The sequence below is a fragment of the Mchenga conophoros genome, linkage group LG9 (genome assembly GCF_057382185.1).
Source record: "Mchenga conophoros isolate Kocher_MC1m ecotype Shallow Benthic linkage group LG9, M_conophoros_male_GT1.1, whole genome shotgun sequence".
In the NCBI taxonomy this organism is placed as follows: Eukaryota; Metazoa; Chordata; class Actinopteri; order Cichliformes; family Cichlidae; genus Mchenga; species Mchenga conophoros.
In genome coordinates this window covers 26,159,654-26,178,660 of record NC_140534.1, presented here as the reverse complement: position 1 = coordinate 26,178,660, position 19,007 = coordinate 26,159,654, and the positions used below count along the sequence as shown (strand labels likewise).

Sequence of the window (19,007 nt, the reverse complement as noted above, 5' to 3'; positions counted from 1 at the left end):
CCTGGGACTATTAAAGGCTAGTAGCAGGGAGTTGATTAGTGATTCAAATGGAAGTCTCACATTTGTTTTGTCTTGACAGCAACCATCTGCCCTGCTTGTTTATGTATGAGTACCTGAATCCTTACTTGCTCCAAACATTTTTTTTTTTATTGTCACCAGATATTTATCTTTGAATCAATAAAAACATTTCGGTCCACTTTTCTTTGCTGCTATTTCTCAGCCAGTATGACCAATGTACTGGACTCCATAGGAAAGACAAGGAGCTCAGTTCTGCCCGGTAACAGTAATGCACATTTGCAGTTAGACCACATGACTACCGAGTGACAGAATTAAGGGGGGGTGTTTTCATCATGGGGACCAAATCATATGGACACTGCCCTCAAGCAGACATAAATGCCCTTGTCATGATAAACCAAGGATGACAGTATTCAGGCTGTAAATGCAGAGATTGGTTGGTTGGTTTTGTGCACGCAGCACAGAGGCACATGATCCGCATGTTTGCACTGTATGGCAAACATGCCGGTGGCTTCGTGAAACCCCTGAAGCTCAAAACGATATGTAGGCACAACTAAATAATGAAGGGAGATAATTAAGAGGGCAGCATGAATGGTTAAATTGTGCTCATTTATAAAAAGAAAGCGTTTTCCACAGAAATCGCGGAACATCTGCATGTTTGTTTACTGTCTTTTTCTTCTGCAGTCGTGCGTGAAACAAGAATAATTACCCGGACTAATGAGACGAGGCTGAGTGCATCTTTGTATTTAACAATATTTGAGTGAGTTTCATAGACGTTTAAGTGTTGTTTACTCTGACATTACCTAAGGCTGATACTACTTAGGGCTCGTTTTGGCTTTTTTCAATTACAACTCTTCTTGCAACGATTCTTCCGATTGTAGAGTGTGTGTGGGAGAGAGTGAGAGCCAAATTAAGAAATTGATTGCGCGTTAATTACAGCGCGAAGGTAATGAGCTGCTCCGTCTTGTCTTGTGTCGCTCCTCAGACCTTCCCAAGGCAGCACTGAGGATCCTCAGCAACATGACCTTTCTGTTCGTCAGCCTGTCCTACACAGCAGAGTGTGCCATTGTCACCGCCTTCATCACCTTCATTCCCAAGTTTATTGAGTCACAGTTTGGTATCCCTGCCTCCAATGCTAGCATATACACAGGTGAGTGTGACTTTCTTTACTCGTAGGTGTGAATATGTTGCTACTAGCTGCCAGTGAAAAAGCTGTGGCAGATGGTTCACTTTATTAATGGTACTTATGTCGGTTTTGTTTTCTACAATCAGAAAATAGCCGTCGATTCAGTCTGTACTGACTTAAGCTCACATTTGTTCTCACCTCTCCACGTGCACACATCGCTATGACTCTTTGAGTCCTGCTGGATTTCATTCAGTGATAATCTTCCATTACATCTCATGACTGTAACACACAAGTCTCTGCAGGCGACATTCATCATAGCTTGGTCTCTCTGATATGCACAACCACACATACACACACAGGACCCTCCACCCTGCCTACGATTTGTGCACCACATACGTAGGGTTCACAAAGAACCGGTCTAATCCTTCAGTCGCGTCTAAGCCAGCGGTATTAATGCACAACTAATCTGGTATCAGGATTACTACGCTAAGGACTGATTAAAAACTTAATTATGTCTTTGAAGTCATGAAGGTGTGGGTATTTGTGTGTGTGTCTGTGTGTGTGTCCAAGAATACTGCTGGCTAACATATGGTCATTTTTAGACTCTCACATATACACACAATACCGTCGCCTCTTCTCGTCTGCCTGTTGCCAGGATACAAGGGGTAAGGGCAAACGGGTGGTGCAGTTGCCATGACTACTCAAATGATGCCAAGCTGCCAGGATGTGATGATGGTTAGAGGCGAGGAGGAGAGGTGCCTCCCGTTGATGGGAGCATAGTGCTTCCTCAAATAGTCAGCTGGACTGACCGAATACATTTCAGATATGATGCAAAGGAAGTGTTGGTTATAACTTAGTAGGTGTAGGTTTGGTATTTATATGCCAGATATCCAAATCTCTTTGCTAATAGTTCTTCTGGAATCACATTGTTTGTGCAAAAATACTCCTTTATGTCTCTTAAGCTGCAATATCTTTGGCATTTTTCATAGATTCGAGGAAAGAAATGGAAGCAAATTATATGTCTCTATAACAGGCTGCTACTAACAAACTGCCTAAAGGTACAATTTAAAATTGTTTTTTTGTTAAGTTTGCTTCAGTGATTCATAGGTCAGTGTTAAGTGGGTTAACAAACACAAAACTTTGAAAGACCTCCAGATAGCCTGGAGAACTATTGTGGCTGTAAAATACAAAATAATCTCATCTTTCAGGAACCTTTGAATGGTTTTTCTCTAACACAAACAGTAATGGAGTTGTGCTTTTTTGAAGAGCACTTGTAAAATGTGCACGCTGCAAGGCTGATGTTTAAAAAAGAAGAAAAAATCAAAAAGATCACTTTTTAAAAAAAAAAATCCAAGAAAGTCTGGCTGCTGGGAAGCAAGAAAGAAATGAGGGGTGACTCAAGACTTTTGCACAGTACTGTATATAAATAAACATGACTCGGCTTAGTGTAACTAAAGTGAGCTAGCACTGCATTTAATGAATAGCAATATAGTCTCACAGACATCAAATAGAAATAACTTGAAATCACATTAATTACCACCTTGTTGGATCAGCATCATGCCTGGTTACAGAGCTGCCACAGCTACATGTTCATTAGATGTTGCTGCAGAGATAGAGCTGTAACATCACACACGCCCCTCTCAGCTGTAGCCTCCCCCTCTTCTGCTGCTTTGCTTTCTGTTTTTTGACTATTTGTCACTTTAGTTTCCCTTTGTGTTCCTTATAGTTCTTCTTAGGTTCTTAAAGCACCTCTTGCATATAGTGACACACACGTAACCTCTCATGTTAATAACTGTTAATGCGGAAAGAATATGTGTAAAGAGCCTTTCCCCCCCCATGTGTACATGTTTAATGTCTCACAAAGTGCATGGTTTAAGCATAGAAACATGCACTTATAGGATAATTTTAAACACCTGTATTCTGCCTAGTTCTCCCTGAGCATGCTCAAGGATACTTTGTCTTTTGTCCTCTCTTCTGTTTTTTCCTCTTGAGCTCTGCTTTTAACACACACACACACACACACACAAATACCATGGATACGGTGAGAAGCCACATGACATTTATGTGTACTCTTATCATTTCTCTGCTAATCCTCTGTCTTTGACGGCCCTCCGCCTCCGCTGACTGACCCGGTCTTGCTCATTACCCGGCTGTGAGCATGTGCGGCCGGGCTCGTGGGCTGCCATGTGCACCCACCCTGATCCTCGACCCCAGCATGAGGACACTTGCCACTCGGCCTGTTTTGCTAGAGGCCAGGGTTGCCTCTCTTCTCGCTGTCAGTCTGACTGGCTGTGGTGGACTGAGAGCACGTGCTGCAGCCTGAAATGACTCACAGCTAACCCACAGCGTGGCCTTGTCACATTGATGGAGCAAACCTAGTCTGGTCTCTTGCTTTCGATAAAGTAATTTATTCTTGATTAAACGGGCGGGGTGACCTTGAGCAACAATTTCTGACAAAACTCACAAACTCTGTCATATAAACGCATAACGAGCTCGCTTGGCATTCGTGTCGGTGTGCCTGATTAGAAAGCTGTGCCTCAGATGTGTACACCAATTCATCCAGTGTTATCATTTTTCCATGGCACGTTTTATCTGCTTGCAACACCTCTCCATCTCACCGATTACTTTCTCAGGTGTGATCATCGTACCCAGTGCCGGGGTGGGCATCGTGCTGGGGGGCTACATCATCAAGAAGTTGAAGCTCGGCGCAAGAGAGTCGGCCAAGCTGGCCATGATCTGCAGTGGGGTGTCTCTTCTGTGCTTTTCCACTCTCTTCATAGTGGGCTGCGAGAGCATTAATCTAGGAGGCATCAACATACCCTACACCACTGGGTAAGGACAGATAAACAGAAGTTATTGGAAAGGAATTGTAAACCTAACATTGCTTTTCATTCAAAATAATATCTAAACATCATTTAAGAGGTTTCATTAGTTGTAAAATAGACACACTAGACAGTTTTTTTCCCAGTCTGATCGAAGTCTTGATTTTTTGCTTTGCAAGCGTGACTCTAAAAACAAAATTAATCATTTAAAATGAGCCATTGCAAAGCCAGAATGCTCAGACTAGACTGTGTATAAGATGTATCTGAGAAAGGGTGTGGGCTGTCAGCGCTCCCATCTTCCTCATGTGTTGTGGTGTTGGGAGTGTGAATGATTAATTAGCAACACTGGCATCTGCTGAAGTGACTCGCTTTGCCACCTCTATTTCTGAAGCTGCTGCGGCTCGACAGCACATCAGCAGCCTGCTGCTGAGTTAACAAACAGTCATGTGACGTGTCAGCCCCGGGGGCAGAAATATGGAGTGGTCTGCTGGCACACTCAGCTATGAGCCCGCTCGCACAGACGGGCGGTACCATCCACACGGCGACCCTGGATGATGCAAAAGACCCTGCAAACTGATTACAAACATTGCAAATCTACTGTAATAATTTCCTCCTCTCCTCCTACTGTTTGCTGCTAGCATTCTCAGATGTTACGTGTGCAAGCATACAGGGATAAATAATACAAATGCAGTGAACATGACAAGTATTCACAGCACTTCACTTATTGCACATTTTGTTAGATTTACAGCTTTATTCCAAAATGTATTAGGTTCAAGTTTGGGCTCTGGCTGGAACACTCAAGGACATTTTCAGAGTGGTCCCAAAGCCTGAAGCACACTGAATGATGTCTCTCTACATTTGTATTCATCTTTCCCTAAACCCTGACTAGCCTCCCAGTTCCTGCTGCTGACAAAGCAGCATGATGCTGCCACCACCGTGCTTCACTGTAAGGATGGTATTGGGTGATATCATTTAACCTCCTAGGACCTGGCGTCCACATATGTGAACATCACATTTTGGGTTATTTAGACCAAAATACAAACTTTTGCTCTACAAGGGCCTGATATCCACTTACGAGGACATTGTACTGCCATTGTTCTGTCGAAATTCAAAATGAATGTCCTCATATGTGGATCTCATTTTTCTCAGAAACAAAAATCAGGTAAAAATAAAAAATCAGGTAATTCTTTGTTTTTACACTCATCTGGTCCCAATCAGCCCAAATAGCAAAGAGAAATTAAGAGGTTAATAATAAGGTGATGAACAGAACCTGGTTTCCTCCAGTAGCAACAATCGGCATTCAGGCCAAAAGGTTCAATCTTTGTTTCACTAGACCAGAGGATTTAGTTTCTCGTGGTCTGAGAATCCTTCAGGTGCCTTTTGCAAAACCCAGAGTAGGTTTTCCACCCTGTTGACCCAGGATAATATTGAAAACCTGCAGGACACTGGCCCTTGAGGCCTGTAGTTTCCCATCCCTGTTCCAGAAGGTTCCCCTCTCACCACAGAACAACACAGGAGCTCTGTAAGAAAAATTAATGGAACAACTGAAGTGTTGTGAATACACCAAACATTTTATTAGCCAAGAAAACTTACATTAATTAGGCTCAACCGAAAAACCATCCAAGAGTGGACGCACTTGAGTTGACCTCATAATTCACAGCAAGCTAATGGCTCTGTCACACAAGTTTACTAAGAACAGATTGTATGTAATTGCCAACTTGACCCCATTCAATTACAGACTGATATCAGATTGACGCTGTCTTATGGCAACATTTATGACAGGGTTAGGGTTAGGTTAACTTCGAAGACATCACTTTCAGTTTAAAATAAAAAAGTAATATCGCAATATTTAGCATAATATTGTACCTTAAGTAAGTTATTGTGATAATATCGTATCGTATAATATCTGGTGATTTCCACCTCTAGTTTGTATCCATGTGTATCCCACTAAATACACTTAACAGTGCTTAACCTATGTGAAATGTGCTTTTCGCATAACTAAGTTAATTAAGGGGACTATTTACTACACTGCCAGTAAGCCCCTGTGCTTTAAAGTCCTGGAGCTGACTCATTGTAACTGTAGTTTTTGTCTGAGCCCATGTTTGTAGAGGGGTCAACAAGACTGTGTGAGCCAGCGGGCCTCCTCATTACAAGCAGCGGTGGTCTCTAGTCACAGGTAACACCCACACGGGAAATATTTAACCCAAGCTGCCCTTTGTGTCTGTACTCTTATGCTAGTCTAGACGCGGCTCTCCCCCTGCTGACAGACTGAGGACTATCTGACAAAAAAAGGACAAAGCCAGGAGGCATGTCGAGTTATGTAATGTTCTTAAATGTCTGCTAAAGTGTAATGTGATAATGTGTTGGGCTGGTTTTCTTAATTGAAAGCTACAGCATCTTCCCACAAGACCTTTGTTCCTGATAAACCTCCCGACATCACAGGCTTGGTTGTTGTCCTTTTTTTTTTTTTTTTTTCCTGGTCATTGTCTGCCAGCGTCAAAGCCGATTAAACCACTCACTCTCGTCGCTCTGTGCTTGGGTTTTTCATGCAGCGTTGCCTGGGCACAGTGATGCAAAATTTGCAGGGTTCATTAAAGGCCGGGGTTTGGTCTAGAAAGGGACATGTGCAATCAGTGCTGCAAGACTGCAACTCCATGAGCCTTAAATGCCTTTTCTTAAAAAAAAAAAATGTATGCACACACACAGAGTCTGGAATGTGACACTGTTATGTCAGGGCGAGCCCAAATGTGTCGTTCCAGTGACAGCTAATAAAGATGAGCCTGGACTTTCCGGTCCTGTGAAAAATGATGGTCCAGTGATTTAAGAGTTTTTTATTTTTTTCCCCTGTTTGGCAGATTTTACGTAATGAAAAAAATTACTGGCAACGAGAGTAACCTACCATTACACGGCATGTCAAAAATAATCAGAGAGAGAGGCCCCACCAGTGTTGGCTGTGTGTGCTTGCGAGCGTCACTCCTGACCGCTGTGTTGTTAGGGCCTGTCCCCATCTGTTCCGCAGGGCTCAGAGTGAAGCTTCCCAGAGAAAACCCAGGGCTCGCTTCACTGCTCCCGGCTTAGATGAAGCCAAAGTCCTGTCTGGCTTAGAGCGACTGTTCCCACACTGCCTAAAGAGCCAGTGGAGGTGTCACTTCCTCATCCCCCCTCGTTTCTGTCATTCTATCATCACACATTCCACACGGCTAGATCAAAGTTAATCAGAAGGCGGATTATATATAGAGACAACTGTAAAGATTGTCAGGAAGATCAGCAGCCTCCTCAATAATACTTTTTCTTTGTTGAATATACAGCTCCACACAGAAACTATTTCAGTTTTTTAATTGCTTTTTGATGCTTTTTCCCCCCTTTTTTCTCCACCCTTGAAACAAAACTTTATGGCATGCTGAGAGGGAGAGTGGGACAAGTTTAATTGTCTTTGCAGCAGGGAATGTGGTTTAAAATGCTGCATATAGGGCCATTAATTTGTTTTCAATTTTCCCGGAGCTAAGTGACGTGCTGATCCTCCCGCGGGCTCACGCTTGCAAAAAGAGATTGCACTCACGCTAACCTGGACAAATTAATGCTTAAGAAATTATTAAATTCTCCTGCAAATTGAATGGCCAATTCCCCTTGCCTCCAGCTCTTGCTAACACAGCGCTCGTGTGCATTGCTAAATTAAAAATGAGGGGTGGGGTATATAAAAAAAAAAAGACTTTGGTGCATTTTAGCATTAACTGATATAGTTGGAAAAATTGAATCGGCTGGAAAATATGAGGTAGAAATAAGCGCCGAGTCAGGCCAGAGGGCAAAATAAACAAATAACATTACTGAATTAAATGGAAAAAAAATGGCTTTATGATGATTAAAAATTCACTTTTTAAAATACCGTGCTCTGCTATTGGTGCATCTTCCACCCACTGATTTTTATTTTATAAACATATATCTAACCTGAGGTCTCTTATTGGGATGGAACCAGCCAAAGCTGTGATTGGCCCCATAAAACCCCAACGTGCAAGCATTTGGTGACAGTGGCAAGGGAAAAAACCTCTGGAGGGGCAGCCATCTGCCGCAATCGGTTGACACGCATTCTCTCACATTCACACCTACAACCAGTTTAAAACTAAAGTTAGTCTAACATCCATCTCTTTGGACAGCGTGGAGGAAATGCAAACTCCACACTGACGATGAGGAGGTTCAAACCAGGGACTTTCTTGCTGTGAGGCGACAGTGTTTTTGTTCTTAGCGTCTGCGCTTTTCCTCTGCAGCCCGACTCTGACGATGACCCACAGGAACCTGACGGGCAGCTGCAACGTGAACTGCGGCTGCAGGATCCACGAGTACGCTCCAGTCTGCGGCTCTGACGGCATAACCTACTTCAACCCCTGTCTGGCTGGATGCAGCACCGTCGGCAACGACAGCACTGGGGTGAGTGCACAATAGAGGGGGCGATTGCGTACTTGCTGCACTCATAGTTGCTTTTGATTTTGTGTCACATAATTGCACAAGCGTCAAATAAATCGGAGAATTATGAGTGGAAAAAGAAATCCGAGGAGTTTGCCAGAGGATACACAAATCATAATGGATACACAAAGACCTGTTTTCTGTGCATTCTCTTCTTGTAGCCCTGCAAATAGAGGAAATTAGCGAACAACAATGTCCCAGAGGAAGTTATAACAACACAAGGAAAGAAAATGTTTGGATTCTTTGCCTAGATCACTGATTGCACCGTGCTGGTGGTGCCATCCAGTCTGTATGTGAATCTAAACGTCTGTTTTAAGGAGCTTTGTTCTGATTTAACTCAGTTTAATTGCAATTTCTCATTGTTGTTTTCTCCCACAGATCAGGAACTACACCGACTGTGGCTGCGTGCAGAGCAGGCAGGTCATCACCCCGTCCTCCGGCAGCCAGGTCAACCAGCTCCAGCTCGTCATTGTTAAAACGTACTTGAACGAGAACGGCTACGCAATGTCAGGGAAGTGTGATCGCACCTGCAACACACTCATCCCTTTCCTGATCTTCCTCTTCATTGTCACCCTCATCACTGCCTGTGCCCAGCCCTCCGCTATCATCGTCACACTCAGGTAAGGGAGGCTGTCCTGCCAGGTTTTGCCAGAGAACATCTAACAACCTTTGTTGAAGGGTTCTCAGTTTTTCATTCTAATGTGGTTTCCCTTTACCCAGGTCCGTCGATGAACAAGAGAGGCCTTTTGCTCTTGGGATGCAGTTTGTCTTACTCCGAACTCTTGGTATGTTTCTCATTATTTACACCACATAGAAAAACTGTCCTCGGTATGCTTTACCAACTTGTTAGTTTGGATGAATTTCTTATCATTGCTGCCCATTGAATCTACTTTGCCCATACAGGAAGTGCAAACGCTTTAATTTAGTGAAAAGTGAGTATTTGTTATTATTTTGTTCACTAAGACAGCAAACAGCTTTCTGAGCAGCTGAAGATGTGTCGTCAAGCATGTAGCCAAGCAAATCTGTCATCTGATGTTTTCACAGCTTCTCCATAGTCCACTTTTCTCCAGCTTTTATTGTCTTGTTCGTCCTCACTAACGCCACAGAGCGCAGGGATATGCCAACTTGTAACACACCTCTGTGAACTTTTGAGCAGACAGGTGTAGAAAAGTGCTCGGGCTGAGTAAACACTACCCTTGCGTGGAATCCAATCAGCCTGGCCTTGCTGTGTGAACATAAAGTTGTCACAAAGTTGCAAAATGTGTGCAAGGATGCACAGCGGAGCCCTGTGTGTGTATGATTATAGAGTTAACACAATCTAATAATGAGTTTCATTATATACACCTATACAATGTTACTGAAGTTAGCGGCGCTTCTGATCGGCATAAAGACAAACATTGCCACCAAGTGGTAGAGAAATGGTACTGCAGTGCAGTTACTGTTACTACTGTGCTGTATGTATTAGGATGTATTTGAATTCTGTGAAATTAAGTTTATTAGCAAGAAAGTTTAATTTGAGTTCAATTAATTCAGTTCAATTAAATATTGTTATGTCAGCCTCAACCCACTGTATAGTTTATATTCAGTTGGCTGAAATTAAAGTAATTAACTACAGCTTCTCTCTCCCTCCAGCCTACATACCGACGCCCATTTACTTCGGTGCTGTGATCGACACCACCTGCATGCTATGGCAGCAGGACTGCGGCGTGCACGGCTCCTGCTGGGAGTACGATGTGACCTCGTTCCGCTTTGTCTACTTTGGCCTGGCTGCCAGCCTGAAATTCGTCGGCTTCGTCTTCATCTTCCTCACCTGGTACTCAATCAAGCACAAGGAGGCGCGAGCTGAGCGCTGGCGTCAGCACCTGCCTCCACTGGGTACCGTCAGCGAGCTCATATGCCACGCCGGAGGCCAGAAGAGCCACGCGCGCACCCGTTCCTGCCCCGTGTTCATCCCGCCTCGACCCGAGCCGCCAGCCGCCCTCCTGCTTAACCGCGGCCACAGCAGCCTCAGCTGCCCAGGCAACGCCCTCAAAGCAATAACTCCCCCCATCTTGCTGCCACATCACCACCGAGGCTCTGCCCATGTCTGAGAGTACGCCGGTTTCATAGTGACACGTGCCTTCCTGTCTGTGCATTTGCACGACACGGCGTCTGCTCACCACACCAGTCAGACGCCAAGCGGGGGGTCCGCCGCTGCTGTAGGACAGACAGGCAGAGACACAAGTGCGCCCACCACACCTAAAGGGCTGCTCGTCCTTTACGATGACAGGAGAGCGAAAGATGTTCTTTCACTCAAGAGCATATCATCAGCTGCAGCCACACGGCATCCACACAGAAGGTCAGACCTCCAGGTTTGGACGCTATAAAGACATCTCATGGTGCTACTGTTAAAGGGCAGGGCATTATCATTATGTACAGTCAGATGAATCATCATCAACACAGCGTCTAAAGCACAACCTGTACTATGCAAGCTCCTGTGTACAGCTCCTCCCTTCTCAGTACTGTACAGCTCCCTCTGTATTCCACATCTGTACCTCCTCTGCTCCACCCATACCACCACACTGTTGTCCATTCTTTGATAATCCCATTTTCACTTGCAGGTTAAGCATACTCTTGTGCATTTGAACCTTTTGCACCTGTTCTCTCGTCTGGTGTTGTCCACATCTTCAGTGGGACTGCTTTCTAATCCTTTCACCTCCTTCATTTTTTTTTCTTAACAGTGCCTCTCAGGCTGCCTCGGCCAGTCCAGTATAAAAGGCTAGCTACCAGGGTAAACGCTAGCTACTAAAAAGCCAGTCATTTCTTCTTCAGCTGGGCGACAGCACTTATTGGTCGTCACAGATGATCGTCTGCAAGTTAACCATGTAGCTCAAAGCAGGCAAAGACCAGTTGGTACAGTGTAGAATGACTATAGGCAAGAAAACGATATTTCATAGCAAGTGGTGTTATTAAAATGTTATTTGTCAGGCGGCAAAAAGAAGAAAGGAAATAAGAACGGTACATTATCTCTTACCATGTGCTGAAGTTACTGAATGTCCCAAAGATGTGACAGTAGGATTTATTTTTAAAGTGGCAAAACCCCCGTTTACTTTAACCCCTTTTTAAAAGCGTCGTCTTCAGAGTAAAATGATTTGTATGGAATGAACCTGCAGATGAACACGTGTAATTTTGGCTTTGTATTGTAAAGGCGTCTCCATACTACTGATCATCAGATGTACATAGTAGTATTTTAGAATATAAAAGTAGCAGTGCAGCAAGCTTGACCCCTTATGTCACTTATTGGGCGTTTGGGGCCATCTAGTGGACACAGAATGATGGCGCGTGAAGGCCAGTGAATGTTGCTGTTTGTCAGACCTACTGTACTATGAAATTATGGGTTTCTAAGTTAATCACTGCTCTGGATTAATTGCTTCAGACCCCCAAAGGTTATAATCGAGAGAACAGATGACCTGCTGTCTTGGATATTTATTTAAGTCAGATGTTTAAATTTTTTCTGGCAAAGTCTGCTGAGTTTCCCGTAACACTGGGCTTGTGTTGTTTAAGTAAATTATAACTTAACTTCCTCTAATCAGGAGCATTGAAGCCTTGTTGTGTTCTGATGTTAGAAATATATAAAAGTGCATTGAAAAACTCAAATGTGAGACTTTTTTTTTTTTTAAACCACATTTTTAGAAGTATTTTTTTCTCCACGTGCAAGGGGATACATAAGTCTAATAAAAGTAACAGTATTTTATATTCTGATTGGTATGAGTTAACAGCCCTGCCACTTAAAGATTATCATAGGTAGATCAAAGATGAATTTTTAGTGTTACCGTGACTTCAAATGAAATATTCATAAGTCATCATTGTGTAAATATTAAAGCAAATGAATCATATTATAGAGCTCACGTGTAGTTAGAAGCATATTTATAAACTAATCCATGATGTTGTAGTTAAAAAGGTAAAAAAAAAAAATTCTTAAAGCTAGAAAAATGAAAAAAAAAGTGGTTGAACAGTATTATTCACACGGGAAGGTTCATTTTACATCACAAAGGGGAAAGGTTGGGATTATTGAACTGTTATCCATCAACTGAACATAATACATTAAAATGTTGAAACTATGCTTCCCAGAATGTCCTCCTATATTATGATTCTCTGCTCTTCCTCCCCTGGGTCGTATTCATCACGCACTCTAAAGAGGACTAGCAACGTAGGATTACGAATCATCTGCTCACTTACTGTGATTGCTGCTCATGAAACTCTGTTCTGATCCTTAAAACCTGTGCAAAAATACCTTAGGAATATGTTCACTGCAAGGCAGAACAGTAACATTTCCAAAATATTACTTAGCCCAAGGCCTTCTGTGTTCTTAAAATTCGATTTTTATTTTTATTAAAGCATGAAAACATCTCTTTGAGGTGAAGCAAACTGCTCTCCTTGCAGGGAAGGCTAGAGAATCATCTGGCAATGCCGCACCAAGGCGGCGATTTCTGACTTTGCTGTACTGTACACACACTTGGATTTCAGTGTCCTGCTGTTCAAATGTCTGGATTGCTACTGGCACAGATGACTTTGTGTTGACTGCAAGATTTGCTTTCTTTTTTCTTTTCTTCAGTATTTACACTGAAAGTGAGTTTCCTGTACTCTCCAAGTTGAGCTTTTATTGCTTTGTGTTCCTCAGGAGCAAAAGTCTAATTACTGTTTGTGAACACTTGATTTACAAATGCCTTGAATACTTGATATTTGTCATTCAAATAAAATAAAAAAAATCAATAAATAAAGAAAATGAACTTGCTTGAATCATTACACACGGAGACTTGAGGGTGAAAGGTTTTATTTCTTAACAGCGTCGTGGCTTTCCCGAAACCAGAGTTGTTCCATAATTTCTACACACACAGCTAATGCTGCAAAGAAAAAGGAGCTTCGTGAAACCAGTTTCCAAGATAGATGTGAAACGTTGCCCTTGGAGAACCTTTTAGGCTTTTACTGACATGGACAAACCTGTAACAGCGTGTCATAATGTAACCACCTTGAAATGAACTGGCCATGTGCAGCACCATTCTCTGTCGTACGGTGACGTTTCTTTACAAAGTTACAGAACCACACGAGGAAGACGTTCTACCACGCGAGCGCTTTTCTTGTGATCAGTGAAGAAAATCTTTATTTAAAAAAACAAACAAACCCCAAAACAAACGTGAGCAGGTGTCGTGTTTCACGCGCCTCGTAGCTGACTGTTAAACTGTGCCGTGATTGTCTGAAAGCAAAACAAAGTTATGTTGATTCTGTAACCTTTTTTAAATTATTTCATAAAATCTGAGTTCACAGCAGACAGGCAGTGGAGGACCAGGGTCGTTATTTTTTGGGGTGGGGAGGGCTGTTTAAAAGTGCTTGTGGATTGTGATGAGAGTTTGTTGCGACTGGGCAGGACTAGGATAAACTGATGAATGGAGCGTAACTAACTCGATGCTAATCACCCATTTAGAGATGGTTTAACCACTCACACCGTTTTTCATAAAAACATATTAAAAACATCAATGGTGTTGTTATCCATGTGGAATTCAGCATTTTTAATTCCAACACTTAAGTTTAGCTGCATTAAGGCTTTTTTTCTAAAAAAAAAAAATATATATATATATATATTTTTTTTTTTTTTTTGAGGAAAAAGAAACATAACACTGTTTACTAATAATTGTAGGCAACAGTAAAAAAATAAACAATAACTTTAATACTCATTATACAACTCTGACTGACTGAGGTGGCATTATTCTTTTTGCTTCGCTCTTGGCTAGCACTCCTTAGTCACCGTGTCTTTATGGTGACCGGAAGTTTATTGGCTGGCTGGCCAGAGCGTGAGTCTGCCTCAGAGGGTCTGACTGGAGGGTTGAGGCAGAGAGCCGCTGGCCTCGTAGTCCAAGGTGATGGGCAGAGCTGACTGAGGCAGCACCACCCTGACACTCTGTGTGCTAGTCTGTGTGGTGGGGATGGTGGTGGTGGGAGGGCTCCCTGTGGTGCCAGCTTGGACCTTAGGCCTCAGAGTCTGCGAGACAAAAGGGAGAAAGCCTTGGGCGTGGAAAATATCATCCTCCTCTTCAGGGTCCAGGTTATGACTAAGACCCTGCGGGCTGATGGTCTTTCGGTGACCGGGGCCGAGTTCTAGCTGGGCTCGCAGGCTGTTGTGAGTACGCAAGAGATCATCGTGTCGCGTTTCGAGTTCTGTCAGCCCATTCCCGCTAAACGTTTCGCCTTCAATCTCCTCAAGCAGCTGCGCCCACGTATCGCTGTGGAGGACATCCCTGCCTCTACTCAGACCTGGTGATGATATCACTGCTGATTTTGACATAACGGACGTCTCAGGTCCGCTTACAAGCCTCTCGGGAAGGTCGTTGACAGCAGGCTCCAGTTTCTGTTCCAATGTGGGCCTGGGTGTGGGTCGTGCCGATGGTATTTTGCTGGGGATGGGGGTGGTGAGGCGAGTCTCTGTGACTAAGCCCGGCCAGACGTCACTGGCAGAAGCCAGCTCTTCTCCACTGCCCACTTCAAGCCCTCCACCCCCGGCCCCGGAGCCCAGCTCTGGCAGGGTGGAGTCGTCAAGCTTATGGGTTTGGTTGTTAAAAACGTGTCGCAGTGCAAACATTTTATCTACATCCTTCTGGAAGTTGTCCCAATTCTCTGGGCTGGGGCTGTAGTCAGGCCTACATTCATACAGGCTTTCGTTTATGCTATACAAATCCTCCAGTCCCTGCCAGTTCACCTCCTCATCTGTCAAGTTGGGTAGCTTAACCTTGTTGTCCTTCCCATATTGGCTGTGTGCTGTCAAAGAAAGAGAGAGACTGTGAGGAGCAGAAAAATACGGGGAGCTCTTTTCAGGTTCACTCAGTCGGCATGCAGTCACGCTCAGCTCCCAACTCTCACCAAAGCAGCCAACGTATAGGAGTCTGAGGCCTCAAGCAACACACACACGCTTCAGAAGTAGCATTAGAAAAACACAGTATTCACCCTGAGCTCAAGCCATGAGTAGTGCAAACACATGCTGGCTTTTTGCTAATTCAGAATAAATAAAAAAAAGTCTGAGGAAAAACAAAAATATTCAATGATCCATTATAATATACTAACAAGTAATATGTAATGATATAGTTAATGAAGGGCCTGGGCTCAACTGAAATGCAAAGTCAGGCAACCTGGAATAAAAGAATGTAATGGCAGAGGAAACAAAAAGATGGTCAACAAACAAAAGATGAAACTCATGAAGCAAAGTAAGAGAAAGTGCTCGGTAATTCCCAGGAAAAATGAGAAAGGAATTCAAAATGCTACGAAGAAACAAAAGTAGCAGCAAAAGCCAAAATCAAGAGTTTGTCTCAGTTTGATAAGTGCAAGAAAAGAAGCGTCAGAGCCGCTTTTGGTTGACCGTCCTCGTGGAATCGGCTCTCTTCAGGACTATTTGCAGCTAGGAAAATGGAGATTGTCTGACATCGGGTTTTTAGGGACTCACAGGAAGGAGAGGCTTGTTCTCCTCTTTGACCATTTTCGATGCTGCTGCCGCCTGGTAAGCAGGTGCCAGAAACAGAGGTCAAAAGTGCAGAGGTCAGTGCCTGGACAGAGAGGTCACGGCAACTCAAGTGTCCATTCTACTGCTAGCTAATGGCCATGAGTAGATATGAAGAGCTATCCTGAATGTCGCGTTACACCGGGACAAAATGGAATGACTGTGGCTGGCATGGCATGAAATGTCGAGTGTTAAAGGAATAGTTTCAAGTTTTGGGCAACTTTATTTTTTGCCTAAGTAAGATGAGGAGATGGATACTCCTCTGTCTGTTTTTACCCTTTGCTTTTGTGAGGATCAAACAAACGAGACATATATTGAGTTGATGAGAGGAGATTCCTGGAAGTCTCTTTCTATTCTTCATGCCTGGCAGGTACACACCATTCAGGGCTGTATATAAGCTTATCTCCCAAAAATGTCAAACTATTCCTTTAATGTCAGGTAGTGATGCATTATGGGGATGATGCGGTATCATGCATTGTCATTTACATGCACTTGATGCTTGGCCTCAAGTAAAGAAATATCCATTATTAAGACTTGGGATTATTCTATTTAAACAGCCATGCTATCCTATAAAAAGATACTAAAATGATCAATATTTTAACATAAGAAACTGATAGAAATGTTTCATCTTGAGCATTGCTGTGAAAACATGTGGCAGAGAGCATCTTAGCTGCTGCAAATCGACAATCCACAGCGAGCAAATATAAAGACAGACTGTGTGCGCAGGATGAAACAAACAAACAAAATATCTGTTATGCTTTGTTAGCGCATTCCCAGCATGCAGCCACAGATGAAGCGTCAGCACTCCGTGTATGACGGATTAATGGGAATGAGGCAGTTGGGCCCATGCAGGTGTTAAAGGGAGGAGAAAAAAAAAAAAGCCACTGAAGAGAAACAAAAACTTGGAGAATACCTGTGTGGCTCAAAGCTTCCTCCATCTTTACCTCCTGATAAAAATAAAAGCAGTCGATTGTTAATGTTTTGATTCAAGGAGGTGTGGGAGGGAAACAAACAGATCATTCACACTGAAGACGTCTTCATGCACCGCTCCTATATGCTATGGAGAAACGCAATCATTGGATGATTAGGAGGAGGAGGAGGAATGAGGAGACAATGGAGGAAAAAGTCTGAAAGGTCTTATGACTGGGCTGGGTTTAGAGATGAGGAGATTCAGAGTTAAGTGGTCTGATCAGGCGCTCACTTTACAGGTTATCCCCTTCAAAAGCAAAAAGGATACGAGGTTATCCAGTCAGGTGATTGCTGAGGGTTAAGTCACACATCACAAATAGATTCTGCTGGACCCATTTCACCCCACAGTTAAAATTTTAATAATCTAATTTTCCAACTAAAACATCACTTGATTGAACCACAACAGTAATTTCATTGGTTCACAGAGCTGGCACCATAACTGAGAAAGGGCAGCCAGTGCAAGTAAGAGATTTTCGGTTGTTTTGTGACATGTGCTGGCACGGATTTGACAAGACCAGCATGCCAGCGCTGAAACACAATCAGGTTTCTCAGAGCAGCTTTGGCCGCTCCAGTGCTCCACTCTCCAGCTGGTAATTACAGACATGAAAGTTTTATCCTCGGGACATAAACAACGCAGCCAGTTCATGCCACACACAAACGCTGTATAGCTCAGACTTTACAGGCTTAGGTCATACTGACATTACTTATTAACCGCCTCCATCACTGGGATGTCTTCTTTTAATGATCCTTGGACCAATTGGCGGTGATAAAAATAAATAAATAAATATACTGTGGCTGCCTATAGCACCGATGCGTGACAGGCTCGAATAAAACGACAGCCTCAATTGCTGTGACGACAGAGTCCTCCAAATAATATCCCTAACACTCGGTGACTCACAAAGGGGAAGATTGGCCACGATGCACAACTGTAACCTGGCCCTGTATTTTTCTTTTTTTTTTTTGATAAATTCAGAATATATTCCAGTAGAGTGGGAGATCCTGAGCTGAAAGACAAGTCACAGTGCACGTGTAGGTGTGTGGGTATGTGAGAAGAAAACACAGGAAACAAAGGGAATGCATATCTCAGTGATGATTACTTGACCTCCACCTGAAATTTGAGCAAACTGAGTGGATCGTCCCCAAACACATGCACCATGCAGATATGTACAAACACACACAAGACCGAGACTGAGACAGATTCAAACCACAGAAGACTGGAACACAAATATTATCACATCGTCCCTCGGATTGTGAGTTATATTAACGATACCACTTGTTACACGCTTCAGTCAGTCTGTTTCTTCTGTGTGTAGAATCTGTTTCTGTCTTTATTGGCATCACAACCACCACTAAACCCAGTTCTTCACTCAAACGGGGAACAAACAGACTGAAAGGAGATTCTTTTATTTTAATTACTCTTTTTTTTTTTTTTTTACCTGTATCCAAGCCTTTAGGGCGAGGGTTACACTGCTTGTATCCTTGACAACTCCTCATCTCCATGAGCTGGGCATGGAGTGTGTTCAGCACCTCTCGATCCACTGCATATACTGCGTTGGTAAGCTGCCAACACACACACACACACACACACACACAGACACTTGTTTTATTGTCATGATGTTATATCTTCTTGTTATATTCCCATGTAAATACCTGCAAAATTACTAACAGCACCTGTTCTTTAATAGATGAGTTTTATAACGCAGGAGCCAATGAAAATTGTTTAAGAGTGACAAAGCAGACAAACGCAGTGAGAGAGAGCACAGCTGACTGATTGTAGACAGATGTTCACCCACCTGGTAGGGGTCACTGTTGAGGTCAAAGTACTCCAGGAAGCCGGTGGAGAATTCGCAGAAGAGCGTGTTGTGGGTCTCGTTGATTGTTCGCAGGCACCAGTACGTGTTGTTGTTGGAGCTGGTGCACGCACAGAATGCCCCCACTACGAAATAAATGACACAGCTGCTGCCGTCAGTCCTAATCCTGACCATTATTTCAGGCGAAAACGTGAAACTCATTAAATGAATGGAAATTTTACGAATGTTTGACAACCAGATCTACATCATGTTAAACGCTGATCAAACAATCATTATCTCGCTGA

At 43.3% G+C, this 19,007-nt stretch overlaps 2 protein-coding genes across 3 annotated transcripts in view; one reads left to right on the top strand and one right to left on the bottom strand.

Annotated features, from left to right (window-relative positions):
- Nucleotides 1-13,186, top strand: part of slco5a1 (solute carrier organic anion transporter family member 5A1) — a 36,465-nt gene extending 23,279 nt beyond the window's left edge. Inside the window, exons 5-10 of the mRNA XM_085287255.1 lie at nt 1,001-1,165; nt 3,775-3,973; nt 8,226-8,385; nt 8,800-9,041; nt 9,142-9,206; nt 10,054-13,186. Coding sequence (XP_085143381.1) covers nt 1,001-1,165; nt 3,775-3,973; nt 8,226-8,385; nt 8,800-9,041; nt 9,142-9,206; nt 10,054-10,511 — 1,289 coding nt within the window. The 3' untranslated portion in view covers nt 10,512-13,186. The remainder of the gene's footprint in view (nt 1-1,000; nt 1,166-3,774; nt 3,974-8,225; nt 8,386-8,799; nt 9,042-9,141; nt 9,207-10,053) is intronic.
- Nucleotides 13,175-19,007, bottom strand: part of sulf1 (sulfatase 1) — a 33,897-nt gene continuing 28,064 nt past the window's right edge. For both annotated transcript variants that reach the window (XM_085287253.1, XM_085287254.1), the window contains 3 exons: nt 18,706-18,848; nt 18,349-18,472; nt 13,175-15,210 (listed from right to left, as the gene is read on the bottom strand). In XM_085287253.1, coding sequence (XP_085143379.1) covers nt 14,261-15,210; nt 18,349-18,472; nt 18,706-18,848 — 1,217 coding nt within the window. In that variant the 3' untranslated portion in view covers nt 13,175-14,260. The remainder of the gene's footprint in view (nt 15,211-18,348; nt 18,473-18,705; nt 18,849-19,007) is intronic.